General features: G+C 40.0%; 1 protein-coding gene across 1 annotated transcript in view; it reads right to left on the bottom strand.

Moving 5' to 3' along the window:
* SLC71A2 (solute carrier family 71 member 2) overlaps positions 1-12,046 on the bottom strand; it is an 89,621-nt gene extending 77,575 nt beyond the window's left edge. Inside the window, exon 1 of the mRNA XM_077139012.1 lies at positions 11,901-12,046. Within this exon, the coding sequence (XP_076995127.1) occupies positions 11,901-12,008 (108 nt within the window). The 5' untranslated portion in view covers positions 12,009-12,046. The remainder of the gene's footprint in view (positions 1-11,900) is intronic.
* Positions 12,047-19,840: the final 7,794 nt, after the last annotated feature.

Genomic DNA, 19,840 nt, shown 5'->3' with positions numbered 1-19,840 from the left:
ACTCTAGTGCTCCCTTTAGTATTTCTTGCAGAGCTGGTCTCTTGGTCACAAATTCTCTCAGTGACTTTTTGTCTGAGAATGTTTTAATTTCTCCCTCATTTTTGTAGGACAATTTTGCTGGATATAGGAGTCTTGGTTGGCAGTTTTTCTCTTTTAGTAATTTAAATATATCATCCCACTGTCTTCTAGCCTCCATGGTTTCTGCTGAGAAATCTACACATAGTCTTATTGGGTTTCCCTTGTATGTGATGGATTGATTTTCTCTTGCTGCTTTCAAGGTCCTCTCTTTCTCTTTGACCTCTGACATTCTAACTAGTAAGTGTCTTGGAGAACGCCTATTTGGGTCTAATCTCTTTGGGGTGCGCTGCACTTCTTGGATCTGTAATTTTAGGTCTTTCATAAGAGTTGGGAAATTTTCAGTGATAACTTCTTCCATTAGTTTTTCTCCTCCTTTTCCGTTCTCTTCTCCTCTGGGACACCCACAACACATATATTTGTGCGGTTCATATTGTCCTTGAGTTCCCTGATACCCTGTTCAAATTTTTCCATTCTTTTCCCGATAGTTTCTGTTTGTTTTTGGAATTCAGATGTTCCCTCCTCCAAATCACTAATTCTATCTTCTGTCTCTTTGAATCTATCATTGTAGGAATCCATTGTTTTTTCTATCTTTTCTACTTTGTCCTTCACTTCCATAAGTTCTGTGATTTGTTTTTTCAGTTTTCCTATTTCTTCTTTATGTTCAGCCCATGTCTTCTTCATGTCCTCCCTCAATTTATCGATTTCGTTTTTGAAGAGGTTTTCCATTTCTGTTCGTATATTCAGCATTAGTTGTCTCAGCTCCTGTATCTCATTTGAACTATTGGTTTGTTCCTTTGACTGGGCCATATTTTCAATTATTTGAGCGTGATCCGTTATCTTCTGTTGGCGTCTGCGCATTTAGAGAGATTTCCCTGGGTATTGGATCCAAAAGTTTGGAAGATTTTTCTGTGAAATCTCTGGGTTCTGTTTTTCTTATCCTGCCCAGTAGGTGGCGCTCGTGGCACACGTTTGTCTGCACGTCCCACCAGTAAAAGGTGCTGTGGGACCTTTAACTTTGGAAAACTCTCGCTGTCCGGGAGGTTCGCTAGCCGAAGCGGCTTGGAAGGGTTCGAGCCGGCCCGGGGTCCGAATGCGGGAGTGTTGCTGGTCGCCGCAGCCCGGGAAAGCGCCCGTCCGAATTTCCTAGTCGCCCGGGCGACAAGCGTGGCGGGAGGGCGCCAGCGGCAGCGGCCCGCCCGGGAGAGTGCACGTTTCCGGGGAGTCACGGGTTTGGAAGGGGTCCCCCACCCGTCACCGTTCTCCGCAGCCTGGGGATTTCCGATCCAATTCTCTCAATTGGTCCGGGGGGCCGCACGTGGTGTGGGCGCCTGCCGCCACGGTTTCAGGGGACCACCTCTCCAATTCTCCCAGCCGGCCCGGGAAGGGGGAAGGGAGTGACTCCGGCCGCTTGCCGTCCCGCCCGGTGAATCCCGTGCGCCTCGGCAATCTCACCCGAGCGGCTTCTCTCAGCCAGCCAGCCGTTCCAGGATGGGGTACGCTGTCTTTTTTATCTCTGTTGTGGCTTTCGGCGCTGTTCTGTATCGTTTCTACTCCCCTAGTAGCTGTCCTGGAGAAGAAACTAAGATCCGCGCGTCTTACTAAGCCGCCATCTTCTCCAAAGTTTCATTTTTATGCATGATTAACGCACATATATCTTGCATACACCAGTATGGTCTTATGTAAATAGCATCTTAGGATAAGTTCCTCAAAAAGGGATTGCCAGGTCAAAAGGTATAGGCTTTTTATAAAATGTGCATTAACTGCCTGACCTCCACATATGCTATATGATCTGAAGAATACATTTAAAAGAACAATAAGAACTTACTTAAAAAGAATTAAAGTATCAAAGATTTCTCTAAATCAGTATTCAAGATCCTTAATGCTAAAAATAATCCCATATACACCATGTATCACCTTATAACTATTTATTTCAAGTAAATTTCCACGATACTCCGGTGTGTCAGAGGTTGGTTAATAACTTACAACATAAAGGCACTATTTTTCTTCAGAGAACATCTGATTACCATGTTACTGACCTGATTTGGAGTTTTGGTACTTTTATTGAATCACAGTATTTCAAAAGGTGCTTGTCTACCTTACCTGCAAAGGAGCAGGATCAGGGAAACGATCCTTGCATTTAAGTACTTCATAGATCCATCCAGTAAGAACTAATACATAAAACTCAATCTTCAGGGAACATGTACTATTTTCAAATTAGAGGAATTAGTCAGATGTACAGTGATTATCAAGAAGCAGATTAACCAGAATTCTATATTTTTCTTCAGATTTCCTCTCAGCTTGACCCAATTTAACAACAGACAGTGCAGGCAATGAAGCTAATTAAGAATGAAGTGACTATCTGATGACGTCCAGCTGTGACTGCACACAAATGCAAAAAGAGAAAGTCTTTTTCCTTCCTCTATTGGTGAACAAGGAAAACAGAACTGACTGTATAGGCAACTCTGCAACGAAGAAACTGAGTTGTCAAATAAAAATTAGATCGGAGAGTGGAGATTGAGACAGTCCCAGGTAGCCTGGTCGTCTTCAGAGGGTCAGTTTATCTACATGCACTCAAGTTTTTCACCTTTAAATCACATACCACACTATCATCTACTTCAGTGCTGTCATGGCAACTGATCAATTAGGGGCAGTAAAAGCATACCACATTCCTTAGAACATTATAAATAAAATAACATGCATAATTTCTGGGAAAAAAAAATTCCTAGCAGAACCAGACGAGTGAGAGGAAAACCACTCATTTAATTTAGGGAGATTAAATGATAAAGGGAGGAAAACATCCATGTTTTTAGATGATAAATTATTCTGTCTCAACAGAAAGTTTCTCCATTACTGGACATAAATTATATTAATATGATTCCTAGTACAAGGTGGAACAGTGGTTTTAAGGAGAGGGGAGGGCATAATAAGGGGTTTTGGGAAGCACAGCAAAATGAGGATGGTGAATGCAGAAAGACCTTTTTTTTTTTATTTACATGGGCAGGCACCGGGAATCGAACTCGGGTCCTCTGACATGGCAGGCAAGCATTCTTGTCTGCTGAGCCACCATGGCCCGTCCAGAAAGACTTTTTTTATACCATTTATCTATGGCCTTTGCCAGGAAATGTCCTTTCCTTCCACCACCATCCCCCTTGCCTCAATGCATTCTACAGTCGTCATGATGGTTTTTGCATTTTCAGAGGATTGCCAAAGGGGTGATGTGGAAGGAGAGAAAATGTAGGAAATCACTGCAGTAGAGTATGGGTCAAAATAGTGACATTCAGACTGAAATAATGATTTTATAAGATGAGGTAATGTTTTAAACGAGGAAAAAGGCCATTTAAAATGAATATAACCGGATATGAAAAAAGAAGAAAGCCTGTGAAAAAAGGAGCTAATCATCCATCTCAAGAAATGAGAAAGAGCCATAATATAAACCTTAGACAGGGAGTAAAAAATATAACAACAGATGTTGATGAAATGAAAAATTGGTTTATTTGAATACTAATAAAACTGATGCATCCCTAGTAGGATGGGTTAAGAAACAAGAGACTTTTCTGCAGATTTACCATCCTGCCTAAAACAACCAAAACAATAAATAAATAAACCAGCCAAAATATATGACCCAACAGATTCTATGAAACTGGACCCAGGCAAGGAAAGACAGAGAACCCTGAGAGACAGGAGATATCAAGCTATGCTTCAATCATTGCCCAGTTTTCTGCCTTGATAGCTTCCAGTCCTCAGCACAGGGAGGAGAAACTCAAGCAAAGTCCGTGGACTCCCTCTCAGATGGAGCTGCAAGTCCACAGAGACCAAGAGTTTGTAGGGCAAGAGAAGAGATACAGAGAGAGAGAAGTCCAGAATTCAGCAGAAAAATGTGAGGAAAATAACAAAAGTCAAGGAAAAAAGTCTAAACAATGTCCAAGATGTGCACAGATGCCACACTGGGCCTATGTCTGCTTCTACCAGCTAGACTGAAAAACTCATTACTCACAATGCATAGGTTGAGTACTCGCCAAGACCTTGCCAGTAGAAATGAATAATTAGCCCTACGATGAGTACTGCCTTGAATGTACCTAATAAACTAACAGCAGTTTAGGTAATGCTGAAGAACGATTAGTGAACTATCCAATGTAAACTATCCAAAACTTAATGAATTTTAAAAGTATATTAAAAAGCATCAGCAAGCAGTAGGACAACTTCAAGTGGCCTAATAATACATGGGTAATTAGAGTGTCCGAAAGGGGAGGAGGGAAGTATTTAAAGAAATAATTGGCAAAAGGTTTCAAAACTTGAGGAAAACTGTAAACTCTCAGATCCAAGGAGCTAAGTGAAACCCAAGGACAAGAAACACGAAGAAACCTGTACCAATGGATATAATGGAATTACTCAAAACCAGTGATAAAGATAAAAATCACAAAAGCATCTGAAAGAAAAAAAATTGTGTACATTATGATCAGATGTACAAAGAAAAAGGTCAGAGAAGATTTCTTGTTGGAAACAATGCAAGCAAAAGAAGACAGAGGACAAAGTACTTTCAAGTACTTAGAGAAAAAGTATTAACTGAAATTCTATATCCAGTGAAAATATCTTTCAGAAAAGAAGATGAAATAAAAACTTTTCTAGACATGCTAAAACTGAAAGAATTAATCACTAGCAGATCCGCACTACAAGAATGCGGATCTTTCGGGTAGAAGAAAAACCATAAGATAAAAACATGATTCTACACAAAAGAATGAAGAACACTAGAAATGTGTTTATATGGGTAAATACACACAATTTTTTTCTTATTAAACATCTTTAAAAGATTATCAACTATTTAAACAAAAATAACACCTGTATAATAAAAATAGACAACAATTACATACTCTAAATCCTAAAGCAATTATCAAAAAAGGGATCAACTCAAAAGATCCTGCAAAAGCACCTGACATAAAACATATTCCATTCCTGATACTAACTCTCAGAAAATTAGGAATGGAAGGGAACATCCTTAGGCTGATAAAGAACATCTATGAAAAACGTACAGCTAACATCATATTTAATGGTTAAAGATTCTTTTGCTAGTTCAGAAACAAGACAAGAATGTACATTCTTACCAGTTCTATTCAACATTTTGCTGGAGATTCTAGTCAATAAAATCAGAAAAAAGAAATAAAAGGCATATAAATTAGAAAGGAAAAAATAAATTTACTTTTATTTGCAGATGGCATGAACTTGTATGTAAAAATGTCAATGGAATCTTTAAAAGACTGCTAAAATTAATAAATGAATTTAGCAAGGCCGCAGAATACAAGAAAAATTCGTAAAAGTCAACTGTATTTCTATACACCAGCAAAAAAAAAGGTAAATTTAAATTTTAAAAAAATATTTATCATTTACAATGGCATCAAGAAATATGAAATAGGGATCAATCTGACAAAAGATGTCACTAAAAACTATGAAACACAACTGCGAGAAATTGAATATCTAAATAAATGGAGATACACCTCCCTCCTGGGTCAGAAGTCTCAATATTGTTAAGTTGGCGATGTTTTCCAAACGGATCTTCAGAGTCAGCACAATCCCACTGAAATCCCAGCAGGATTTTTCTAAAAATTGACAAGCTGATTCTAAAATTCTAAAATACAATGACCTGAATAGACAAAACAACCTTGAAATAGAACAAGATTAGAGGATGAACGCTACAAGTTTTCAAGACTTATTATGAACCTCCATTAATCAAGACAGTGTGGTACTGACATAAAGATAGACAAACAGATGGACAGAACAGAATAGAGTCCAGAAATAGTTTTATACATAAATGGACAACTGATATTTGACATGGGTACACAGGCAATTTGTTGAATTAAAAAAAAAGTGTCTTTTCAACAATGATACAACAATTTATTATCCATATGAAGGGTACTTCCATCTGTACCTTGCATTATACAAAATATTAATTCAAAACATCATAAACCTAATTATAAAATCTAAATCTATAAAATGCTGAAAATTTGGAAGAAAGTCCTCGTGATAACGAATTAGGCAAACGTCTGTTAGATACGAAACCAAAAATACAGTCATAAAGAAGAAACTGATAAACTGGATTTCATCAAAATTAAAAATTTTTGTTCTTCAAAAGACACTGTTCAGAAAATGAAAAGACAAATCACAGACTAAAAATACTTGTAAAGCCTACATCTGCTAAAGGACTTGCATTCCAAATATATCAAGAACTCTCAAAACTCAGTCATAATGAAAAAAAAACAACAACCCAGTACCTTTTATTTTAATGGGCAAAAGAACAGACACTTCACTGAATAAGGTTCACAGGTGGCAAATATACTTATGGAAATCATGGAGAAGTAAAATTAAAACAGTGAAATAACACCACAGACCTATTAGAAGGGCTAAAATTAAGATGACTGACCAAGTGTTGTATTGGTGAGGATGTAGATATACTAGAATTTTAGACACTGGTAGATGTAAAATTGTATAATAACTTTAGAAAATAGTTCAGCAGTTACTTAAAAAAAAGTAAAACATACACCAGCTATACGATCCAGCCATTCCACTCCTAGGCATTTACTTAAAAGTAAATGTAATGCATATAAAGATTAATACACAAATGTTCACAGCAGTTTTATTTGTAATGGCCCAAAACTGGTGATAAACCCAAATGTTCATCACCAGGTGAATGGATAAACATATTGTGATATACCCTTATAATAAATACTACTCAGCAATAAAAAGAACTATGGATATCCACAAGAACATGGATAAACCTCAAAATACTTTTTGCTAAATTTTAAAAAGCCATATTAAAAGAGTATATGCTATATAATTTCACTTACATAAAACTCTAGAAAATACAAACTAATCTATAGTAACAGAAAATATATCACTGCTTGCCAGGGGAGGGGGAAATGGAGAGAGTGGGAGTACAAAGGGGCACTAAGAAACTTTTGGGGGTAATGGGTATGTTCACTATCTTGATTGTGGGGATGGTTTCACAGGTATATATACTTGTCAAAATACACAAAAAACAGTATACTCTAAGCATGTACCATTTACTTTATGTCAATCATAATTCAATAAAACTGCTTAAATTAAAAAGAAAATATGAAGCTAACTTAAAGTCAGGCAGTAAGATAGAAAGTGACCCAACTCCAAGATACTACATGTGTTTGCAGGGATAAAAGATTACAGGTAATAAAGACAGATCTCTCTCCAATTCTCATAGAACAATGCCCTTGTTATGACAAACTCCAGGGGAACAGGCCAAATTTCATAACTACTAATGAATGTCCTATAAGACACTGAACTGGAGAGAGAGACTGAGGTGGGAGTGCAGGGGGAAAGAACATGCTAGAGAAAGAGAATGAGAAAGAGAAACAAAAAAGAGGCTTCCATGGTGCAATAAAGCACATTTACATCACACAGACAGCCAACAGTACCCTTAAACAGTGAAAAAGAAATATATTCCAGTCTGCAGAGAACAATGTACACTTTTACAATTACTACTGAACATTTTCCTGGATATTCTACCTCATTATATAAATACAGAAGACACTTACTAAAGATCCTATAGAAGTTAAAAAGATTCTAATAGAGGGGTGCACAGGTGGTTCAGTGATAGCGTGCTGCCCTGCCACGCCTCCAAGAGACCCAGGTTGGATTGAAAAATTATTAAATAAAATAAAAAGACTCTAGGAAGCCATTACGAATGTCATACAAAATAAACTGCAATATAAATTTGAAATGTTAGAGGAAATGGACAAATACCGAGCAAAATACAACTTACTAAGTTACAGAAAAAATAGAAACTCAAATAGAAAACCTGAATTGTTCTAGAACAATCATCCCCAAAAGGTCAAACTAAGCACATTATATAAGCAGAATCTAGAAGTTAATCTTATTCATAGGCATAATTTACTGGTTTAAAGACAGATTGAATTATTTATTCCTGCATTAATAAATATTTACTGATTTTCTCCTAAAGGACTATTTCAGGGACAAAGATGCACAGCCGTAGACCGTCCTGTCTTCAAAAACTGATTCTAGTAAGAAAAATGGTGAGAAAGGACTGTCAAATATCCTAAGAATGAAGGTCTACAGAATTCTATCTGGTCCAGGCTTAAGAACAACAAACATATGTTATGATGATAGTGAACTGACTACTTGATGATAGTGAATTGACTAAAGATTTGCATCATTCTAAGTATGAAATGTAAATGCTTCTTCTACAAAAGTATGAGATATTTACTTTTATAAATTGCAATATATTAACTGCTCACAAATACTTTTTCTTTCTCCATTAACTGTTACACTTTGCTTACAGGGTCTGGCTGTACCAATGCCCCAGCACTATTTTATTATCATTGAGACAATCACACTAGTTTCTAGCACCATTAAGAAGGAATGGAAAGCAGATCATTATAAATTTTTCCCTCACATGTCCCAAGGTACTCTTTCACTTCCTCACCAGCAATAGTCAAATACAGCCAATTTAGCCTTTTTTTTTTAACAGACGGTGCTCTTCCGTATTAATTCCATTTTGCCTCAAATTAACATTCACAAGGACCCTCTGAAACAGTCTGAGGAAAAACAACAAAGAAACCTCAATGTCACCAGAAGGATATTGATCCTGTGAGGCACTACCTCAGGGCTCTTAGCTGGGTAACCAAGTACAGTACTAGTTTCCTGGATTTTTCTGGAATTTTCTTGGGTCCATGCATTTTTCTCTACAGCAAATTCTTAATTCTCATCAGATCCCCAAGCATAACTGACCCCAAAAGGACTTTTCTTTTCGTTGACCAGACTGAAGGCTAAAGTAACAAAAAGTCTACATTCACTGATAATGCAAATAATTCTGCTAAAATAACTCGAAATGGCTGTACACACACACACACACACACACACACACACACACACGGAAAGGACATAGCAGAGAGGACAATAAAGTAAGAGCTTATTTAATGTATACACCTCCCTTTTCTGGAGGGCAACGTTCTCTTGGAGTAAATATTTGATTCTATTTTTCAGATCAATACAACTCTTTGCCTTAAAAAAAAACAATGTAGAAAAAAGACGCTGAATAAAAGCACAGGCGTCCCTGTGCTTATTACTGGCATCTAAGAACCTGAAACCCTAAGTGTCATTGGAACCAGGCTATAAGGTAATAATACCAACATAGTAAAATGAAATCAAACTACAGGGTCTGTAGAACACAGCACCTAGAAGTGTTCTGAGAAAGAAACTACAAGCAGAAAAAATTCAGATTTTGGGGGTACTGGCATATGACATGATTCCAGGAATTCAGCTTCCACACACACTGAAAAACACAGTGCCTGACTCTGCCATCTGCCCATGCCAATAACCTAAGCACAGGTAGCACTAAGAAAACTCATTATCAGTATTCACCACAGTTTATCAACACCAACTCCGTGCTACACACTCAGGGACAAAGAAAGACTGAGCAAGAATCTACTTGTGGCCAAAACTGGCATTAAGATCTAGAGACAGAAAGGGACAATAAACTGAGTCTTGGTTTCCTTAACTAAACATCCCTTAAAAAGTCCTGTTCTTATCACTTGAAATTAGCAATTTCAATTAAGGGTGGGGTCTAATTCCTATCTAGATTAGAAAATGGAAGAGAACTGAATACTTTCATCACACAGTGAGAGGATAGCCCCTACATTCTGCCTATTCAATCATTTATGCAGAAAATACCGAGAAATGATAACAACAGCCAACGTTAGGTATTTACTAGGTGCCAGGTTGCAGCAACTCTCACAGTCCTATAAAGTAAGTACCATTATTAACTTGCTCAAAGTTACACAGGTAATGAAAGGAGGGAACCCTGATTCTAATCATACCCACCTAAATACTTTGCTACAATACTTTGATTTTTCAGTTTATTTTTCATCACTTAAGCCATGGAAAGCCAATGAAAAAAACTTCAAGGACAGCAGTAATGATTATATTTATATGATCGATCATGGCTAATCAACAATGTGGATGTCAGACTGAAGGCAGTGCAGGTAGAGCAAGGACCTAAAAAGAGATGATCAGGGTCTAGGTCAAAAATGCTGAGGATGACATCATGTTGAGTGAAATAAGCCAAACACAAAAAGAAAAATATTCTATGAACTCACGTATATGAAATACCACAGAGACAGCTGGTAGTTAATAGTGACAGTGGGGGGGGGGGGGCGGGGGAGGAGAAGAGGAAGTGAAAGGAGTACTGTAAGAAAAGGAAGTTGTAGCTTAATGGTTGAATACAGTTTGTTTGAGGTGATAAAAAAGTAAGGGTACTGGATATTGGTGATGTCAGCACAATACTGTGAAGATAATACTACTGAACTGAACACTTCAATGTGGTTAAAGTGGGAAACTTTAAGTTATATATTTGTTTCCACAACAAAAAGTTAAAAAAGAAAAAAGTTAACCACGCACACACACAGACAAAATATTGGAAATGAACTATAGGAATGCACAGAGGATAGACCTAAAATCTTCACCAGGTAAACTTAGTTTGGACTTAGTAAGGGACTGAATGTTGTAAGTACAGAAAGTATATGAAGGAGGCTACCTTTCAGATTTCTAGTTGGTAATTACTATTCACCTATTTGAAGAGCAGAGTAGGAGCTGGTGGTTTTCTTTTGTTTAGGGTACACAAGCCTACTTCTTCCTTATCAAATACAAAATGAGAGAAACCAGTTAAACAGAATTTCCCTCCCCCTGTTAAGATTAGCTTCCACTTAGAGACCACAACTTTGAAATGAGGGGACCCCAATGCTTTTTCAAAACCAAGGAGTCACTTGCACTGGAGAGGCTTTCAACATTATCAAGTCTTCATTTTACTATGGCAAGACCTGTCAGTAACGTGCTCAGAGCGCAAACTGCTCCTGGTAGAACCAGGAAAAACCAGCTTTGCGGGCTCCACTCTACTTAGTGCTCCTTCTGCTTCACCCACCCTCCCAACTCTACTAAGGCGGACACACCTCACCAAATACACACACGTAATCATTTAGTGATCTTTTACTAAAAACAAAATCAGATAAGGACGCTAAAAACCTGAAACCTATTGCTGATACTTAATTTTCCTACAATTTCTATTTTGCTTTGAAAAACTTTTCCATGGTGTCAGTTTCGAGTAACTGTAACGTTTTCTGTTATGTCCTATGTGCTAAATATACCCAAAAAAATCCTTTTTGCACTCAGGCCGTGAAAACATGAGTCCTACAGCACAAATCCTCTATGCTTAGTATTCCACCCAAAGAAACCAGAGCGCCGTTAGCAATGCCTGTCCAGCGCAAGTAAGCCAGGGCTTCCCTGCACGCCGTCAGGCCCCAGCTCGAGTGTGCCGAGCTGGAGAGAGCCCGCCCGGAACGCGCTCTCGGCCGGGCCCCGGGAGCCGGAGCTTCCTCTGACACGCTGCCGCTCCGAGCCGCCCGGAGGAGGCAGGCACCGCCCGGCCTCGCCGCCGGCTTCCCGGTCAGGCTTCTCAGACCAGAGGGCCAGCGCCGGGTTCCAGAGGCGCCTACACGAGAACTGAGCGAGCAGAAGGCCTCAGGTTAACTGCCCAAAGTTTGGCGCCCTTTGTCACCAGAAGTCTGCCCAGCCCCGGGGGCAGGAGTCCTGCGGCCGCTAACCCGGCCGACCGGCGCGCGCCGAGCTTCCCCCTCCGCCACCAGGCGGGGCACCCGGCCTACCGCGGCCCCCGGGCTCAGGCCGCGCGCTGCGTCCCGCTCCTCGCTCCCGCGGCGACCCCTTCCACCTCCCCGGCCTCGGGGCCGCCAGGCTGAGGAAACGCGCCGGGCGCCGCGCCCGCTCACCGTGGTGCCGCCCGCGGCCTGCGCGCCGGCGCGCTTCTCCGGCATGGCTCCCGCCACGGGCTCCGAAGCCGCCTTCTCCTCGGGGTCGGGCGGCCGCTCCGCGCTCATGCCGCCGCCATGTCCGCACCGGTTCGGGGCGCACCGGGACGACGGCAGCGCCGTGGAGGCGGCGGCGGGGCCCGCGTCCTCATGGGCTCCGCGGCCCGCGGCGGCCTGCGGGTCCGACGGCGGCGCCAGCGGCGACGCGAGGGCTGAGGGGGGCGACCGAGGCTGGAGCCGCGGAGGAGGCGAAGAGGCGGGTCGCCGCTTCAAGGGACGCCAGCACTCGGATCGTACCGACCAAGTGACACCGGGTCCGGGCGGCTTCGGCGGCAGTCCAGGGAGGTCAGGGGCCTCGCCCCGCCCAGGTCCGCCCCAGGTCCGCCTCCGCCTGGCGCCACGCCCCCGCCCCAGCTTCCCCACAGACCCGCGCCCGCGTACTCCAGCAACGCCCCGCCCACCTCAGGCTCCGCCCACATGCTTCGGCGACAGGGCTGCGCAGCCTACCGGAAATACGTCATCACTGGGGGTCCCAGCCCTAGTTTCTTTTTCTCGGAAATTGGGGGCGTGGTCTGGCGCAGAGCGCGGGGTTCAGTAGCCATGGCAGCTTTGATCTTGATTTGCTGCCAACCTGCCAACCAGATGATTGCTAATAAGCCCGGCAAGTATGTAGGTGGACACGTTCTGACACGGAGACTACAAGTCTGGAATCCGGACACGGGGGAGTGGCATTTGCACCATTACTACAGTAGTCCGCTTCTCCGATTTCTAAAGAGGACTTGAAGCACAAGTTACCTAAGCCGTGGGATGCGTGAGAAGAGCACAGGCTTAGGAATCCCACAGGCCTTTGTCCCAGCCCAGAGCTGTTTGATGGTATTAACAGTGTGAGTAGGAACTGTTTCCTTACTCATGGGCCTTCATTGGCAAATTGGGAAAATAATTTACTTTGGGTAAGCGTACTTTAATTGTTGTACAAAACTCAGCTGACACGAATCTTCACTCCATAGTGTTATTGTTAGTTGTTGTTGTTGTCCCGCAAGTACCTCGTGAGATAACACATCCTGTTTTGCGGTGTCACCCCAAAGCCTCAGAGAAAGCAACTTGGTGGGTTACAAAGCTAAGGTAACAGGACATGCTCCACAAATTTAGAGTACAAATGTAGTCAGAATTTTTTCCTATTAGATATTTGAGCATCCAATGCTCTTTTCAGAAGAAGAGTACCTATATAATCAAAAAGCATTGGCAGAGTCCCTTGAGGGATGGGAGAAAAAATATGAAACTATTAAACTTTACCATCAGGAAATCCCCTGATACTGTGTCAAACTTTAGGGACACCCAAATAAGTAGGCCAAGTCCCTGATCTTGAGGCTTACTCTTGTAAAGCTTATGTAGGTAGCGGAGGAGCTTAGCCTGCCTATAGGTATGCCTAAGAGTTACTTCTGGAGGACCTCTGCTGTTGCTCAGATGTGCCTGCTCTCTCTCTAAGCCCAGTTCTCCAAGTGAAATCATTGCCCTCCCTCCTACATGGGACATGACATCCAGGGGTGAAAGTCTCCCTGGCCGCGTGGGAGATGACTCCCAGGGATGAATCTGGCCCTGGCACCATGGGATCAACTCTGCCATCCTAACAGAAAGTGCGAAAAGAAGTGTAATTAATAAAGTATCAGTGGCAGAGAGAGTTCAAATAGAGTTGAGAGGCTACTCTGGAGCACTCACACACACCTCAGTTAAACCTTGCTACCTAACATAACCTGCCAACCCCCACCAGGACCATTCCCGCCAATCCTAAAAAGCACCTAGGGCAATATATAAGATTTCACAAGTGTTCCATGCACTAGAGTAACTTTCCAGAAACCTACACCCTCCAGATGGATCCGTGGTCCAGATAAGTCCTGAAACCTAGAGGGCCCAGCCTCTCCAGAACATCAGATAGTTCCATCTCCCTACCTCATATTACTGACAGTATCTTCCAATATGAAAAAGTTAGAATGGCCATAGCTCAAACACCCCTAAAGAGAGGGACGGAAAGACCAAAGGTGATGGTGGAGTTATACAGAGAAGATAGGATTTAAGAAATGAATATGATTGCTGAATCGTTAAATTGATATTTCTTTTAGTCTCCAGTACCTTAGAGCAGCTAGAAGTAAAAACCCGAAATTGTGGAATTGTAACCCATGTCAAACTGTGAAATATGTTCTACAACTAATTGTGGTACTGTACTTTGAAATTTATTGTTTTTTTTTTTTTGTATAGATGTTATTTTTCACAAAAAGGAGAGAAAAAAAGTCGATTGTGGAGATAAAAAAATATTTAAGCCTTCGGCCTCCTATATTCTGTAGCAGGTAGAAGGAAAAATCCAAGAGGATCATATCGTAGCCCAAAACGAACTCTGGGATCTGTCCTGTAACTTCTTGTTGAAGAGTGCTTTGCAAATTATTGATTCCTTATGTCTTTGATTTGTATATATGTTATATATATATATATACATATACTGCTGCTATGGCCACTCATGTGCATATCTTTTGGTGCACATGTGCACCCACTTCTCTTGGATGTTTACTTAGAAAAGGGATTGCTGGGTCCCAGGTGTGTGTACATCTGGTGGAAAAATATTTTTCCAAAAATATTGTTCCTATTTATGCTCCCAATGGCAGGGTAAGATAGTCCAGGTTGCTCCCCTTTCTTGCCAAAACCTGGCATTGTTGGTTTTAATTTTAGCCATTCTGGAGGGTTTGCCACTGAGTGTTTGAAGATATTGAAATTAGTTGCCTATTTAAAAAATATCGGGATTTCATATTTTTAAGTGGTTTCTTTTGAACAATATATCATTTGACAATACCAGACTGGTACTCTTATATGACAACAATAGATTGCCCATTTGGATGGTGCTCCATTGTACCAGTGTGCATCTGCCATCATGTTCTTACCTGTGTGCCCTCCCTCCCATCTGTGGAGGAGAAGTCATTAAGGAAGCCCTACTTCCCACAATATTCTTCAGCTTGCTGAGAAATGAATGTGATTCCTCTGATGAGGATGTCAGGTGTTGAGGATGGGATGATGGAAGACTGAATCAAAACCAGGGATAAACCTTAAAATGTAAATTTTTATAGAAGAAATAACTTCCAAATGTATCTGCTCCTGAAATGTAAATGGCAATACACAGTAAATATTTTTCTCTATTGGTAGCTTTACTAAAGGGCTGATTTTTTTAACCTGGTCTGGAAGCAGTGTTTGATTTGGATGGCAGACACAAGTACACAAAGGAAACAAAAGGGAGAAAGCAGTGTTAAACATGAGACTGACATTTCAACAAAAATCTTCCCTAGTTCACTCTCCGCATCAGACAAGAGTGAATTCCTAACCCAAAATTAGCATCATACTTAATGGTGACCACTGCTATTCAACATTGTACTGAAAGTTCTAGGTAGAGCAATTACGCATGCAAAGGAAATAAAAAGCACCCAAATAGGAAAGGAAGAAGCAAACTACCTCTATTTGAAGATAAATGATCCTATACATAGAAAATCCCAAAGAAAGCTACTAGAGATAATAAATTCAGCAAGTTGTAGGATATAAGATCAATATGCAAAAAATCATTTGTGTTTCCAAACATCAGGAATTAACAATAAAAAAGGAAATCAAGAAAACAATTGCATTTAATTAGCACCAAAAAGAATAAAACACATAGAAATAAATTTAACCAAGGGTGCAGAAGATGTATACTGAAAACTACAAAACATTGCTGAAAGAAATTAAAGAAGACCTAATTAATAGCAAAATATCTTGTGTTCATGAATTGGAAAACTTAGTATTATAAAGATGTCAATGCTACCCAAAGCCATTTATAGATTCAATGCAATACCTTTCAAAATTCCAGCAGCCTATTGCGTAAATGGAAAAGCCAATCCTTAAATTCATATGAAGTTGTAAGGGGCCTCACATAAGCAAAACGATCTTGAAAAAGAACAAATTCAGAGGACCCACACTTCCCAACTTCAAATCGAAACATAAGGATAGACATGTAGACCACTGGAACACAATTGAGAATCCTGAAATAAACCCATACATATATGGGCAATTTGGTTTTTGTTTGTTTAATGTTTTTTATTGTTAAATATAGCCTATATATACAAGCAAAAGAAAGAAAAAACAATGATTTTCAAAGTATACTTCAACAGGTACTTTCAGAACAGATTTCAGAGTTTGTTATGGGTTACCATTCCACTATTTCAGATTTTTCCTTCTACCTGTTCCAAAACACTGGAGGCTAGAACAATCTTTTTTTCTTTTTTTGTGAAAAATAACATATACAAAAAAGCAATAAATTTCAAAGCGCAATGCAACATTTCATTGTAGAACAGATTTTAGCTTTTGGTATGGGTTACAATTCCAGAATTTTATGTTTTTACTTCTAGCTGCTTTAAGATATTGGAGGCTAAAAGAAATATCAATTTAATGATTCAACAATCATACTCATTTGTTAAACCCTAACTTCACTGTATAACTCCACCATTACTTTTGATCTTTCTCCCACTCTTTAAGGGTATTTGGGCTATACCCATTCTAACTTTTTCATGTTGGAAGGGGGTGTTGATAATATGTGATAGGGAGCTGGAACTAGTTGATGTTCTGGAGAGGCTGGTCCCTCTGCATTTCAGGACTTATCTGGTTCAGGGACCCATCTGGAGATCGTAGGTTTCTGGAAAGTTATCCTAATACATGGAACTTTGTACACTCTTATAAAGCACCCTCGCTGTTCTTTAGGATTGGCAGGAATGGTTTTGGTTGGTGTTTGGCAAGCTATGATAGATTGCAATGTCTGACTGAAATTTGCGTAAGAGTGACCTCCAGAGTAGCCTCTTGATTTTATTTGAACTCTCTCAGCCACTGATAGCTTATTATTACACTTCTTTCCCCTTTTTGTCCAGGATGGCATTGTTGATCCCACAGTGCCAGGGCTAGGCTCATCCCTGGGAGTCATCTCCCACACCGCCAGGGAAACTCCTCCCCTGGATGTCATGTCCCACATAGTGGGGGAGAGCAATGATTTCACTTGCAGAGTTGGGCTTAGAGAGAGAGAGAGAGAGGCTACATCTGAGCAACAAAAGAGGTCCTCTGGAAGTAACTCAGGCATACTAGGCTGAGCTTCTCCCCTACATGCAAAAGCTTCACAAGACCAGGCCTCAAGAGGCAATTTATTTTGACAAGAGTGCCAAGACAGTTCAATAGGGAAAAGAATAATCTCTTCAACAAAACTATATCTCCAGTGCTGGGAAAACTGAAAACCCACTTGCAAAAGAATGAAGGTGGATTTCTGTCTCACACTATATACTCAAATTAGCTCAAAATGGTTCAAAGATCTTAGGGATAAATCTTCATGTCCTTGGATTTGGCAATGGATTCTTAGATCTGACACCAAAAGCACAAGCAACAAAATAAAAACAAATCAGAATTCATCAAAATTAAAACTTTTGTGCATTGCAGGATATAACCAAGAAAATGGAAAGAAAACTTATGGAATGGGAGAAAATATTTGCATATCATATATCTTATGAGGATTTAATATCAAGGATATATAAAGAACTCATACCATTCAACAACAGAAAGATGAACAACCCAATTTAAAATGGGCAAAAATCTCCAGTAGACATTTCTCCAAAGAAGATATACAAATGGCCAATAAGCACATGAAAACACACCCCAATTTGGATGGCTATTTTTAAAATGGAGATGTGGAGAAATAGGAAACTTTCCTGGGGGGAATGTAAAGTGATACAGCCACTGTGGAAAATAGCAATTCCTCAAAAAGTTAAACAGAGAATTACCATAGGATCCCATAATTCTACACCAAGGTATATACCCAAAAGAATTGTAAACTGGAGCTCAAATTGGTAACTTGTACACCAGCGTTTTTTTGTTTTGTTTGGTTTGGTTTGGTTTGGTTTTGGTTTTTGGTTTTTTTGCATGGACAGAACCAGGGTCTCTGGCATGGTAGGTGAAAATTCTGCCTGCTGAGCCACTGTGGCCCACCCTACACCAGTGTTCTTAACAGCATTATTCACAATAGCTCAAAGATGGAAGCAATCTTTTTTGTCCATCAGCAGATAACCATGGATGACAGTGGATAAACAAAATATGTAATATACATACACTGGAATATTATTCAGCTGTAAAAAGGAATGGAGTTCTGTGAATGCTACAACATAAATGAACTTTGAAAATATTATGCTAAGTGAAATAAGCCAGAAATGAAATATAAATACTATAGGATTCCACTTATATGAAAGAAGTAAACACAGAAGTAAATTCATAAACACAGAAAGTAGATTAGAGGTACGAGGGGGGATGGGAAGGGAGGAATGGAGAGTTATTGCTTAATGGTACAGAGTTGCTGTTTGGGTGATGGATTGTAAATAGATAGGGGTGGTGGTAGCATAGCATTGCAAATGTAATTAATGTCATTCAATTGTATACTTCAAAAACGTTAAGATGACAAAACTTATATACATTTTACCCACCATCAAATAAAATTTACTTTTTAAAAATACTTTCTACTTTTGAGATATTTTAAAGTTGAGATATACTCAAACTTACAGGACAGTTGCAAAAATAATACAAAACCCATCTAGAGAACTCCAACATAGCTCCCACCTAGATACCCATATCCACCAACTTGTAACATTTTGCCATATTTGCCATATTATTCTATCTATTCATCTATCTTTCTATGTATTTATTTTCTACACGTACAATGATATGAAATTTTTTAAGTATTGAAAATGACCTTAAACTCTTAAGTACAGAAGTTCTAGTTGTCTAAATAGTCATCTTCCCCAAATCCCCACAATTATGAGGTTTGTGTGAGTAAATAAATCTCATCATAAGAAGAAAGTATTCACTATAAATTGACCTCATTCAGACAGCATCCTGGGCTCACCATTAGCCTCTCTACCTCCCCACTGTCTCAGTGGTCTGTTTCCCTGCCTCTTCTCCGCCTCCTCATGTGAGGTAATATCAAATTGTCTTGCAATATTTATCTCAACATTTAAACTACATGACTCACTTTTGTTTGTACCAAGCAGCAGTTCATAATTGCAATTATAACTTAGTATGTATCAGATAAAATGAATTTCTGTAAATTTTAGTTTAAGATAAAGGTCTAATAAGAACTCATTTTTCACAGTATGTGTGATGAAGCTATCAGTCCTGTTGAAAGGATTCGCTTTAGTCGCCCACTCCAACCCCACCTCAATTCCTGACAGCACTAGGCTTGAAGGCAGATATGGGTTACCTTCAGAAAGGTAAGGGTGTTATTCATATTAGAATGATACAGAAACAGATCAATGGGCAACGACTTCATAAGGAAGGATGGAATTTTGTTCTAGCCAGGTAGGCAGAGAGCTTACTTTTCTATACTTTTTTTTAATCTGTAAAAGTGAATACACCTCAAAGCCAGCAGTTTTTCTGCATGTATGTATGTCAGTGTGTATGAACCACATTAAAGCTGGGAATTTAGGGACTTTTCCCCTTACTCTATTTCTCTCCATTGCATAAGCTGAAAATATGTGCTGCTGACACCTGCTATCCCATTGTAATCTTTACAATGGAAATGATAAAATCTCTATGCACAAAGCTGAGATTGTTGCTGATGTAGGTCAGCTCCTCCCTCTCTGCCATAGCCTGATAATCAATTATCAAGTTGCCCCCACCTCTAAGCAGCCATTATGTCAATAAGCAGATTTAGTCAATATCTCAAATGTATCCATGCTTGTTCATCACCATTGTCACCACTGCCACTGCTTTAGTTGACACCCTTCTCATCTCTCAGTAGTTTAGTGTCTCTTCCACAGGTGGAAGTGAACCACTTCACACAAAAATGGTCTTAGTAAAGCACAGCTCCA

Source organism: Tamandua tetradactyla, chromosome 2, assembly GCF_023851605.1.
Source record: "Tamandua tetradactyla isolate mTamTet1 chromosome 2, mTamTet1.pri, whole genome shotgun sequence".
In the NCBI taxonomy this organism is placed as follows: domain Eukaryota; kingdom Metazoa; phylum Chordata; class Mammalia; order Pilosa; family Myrmecophagidae; genus Tamandua; species Tamandua tetradactyla.
This window is presented reverse-complemented; position numbering and strand designations above follow the sequence as displayed.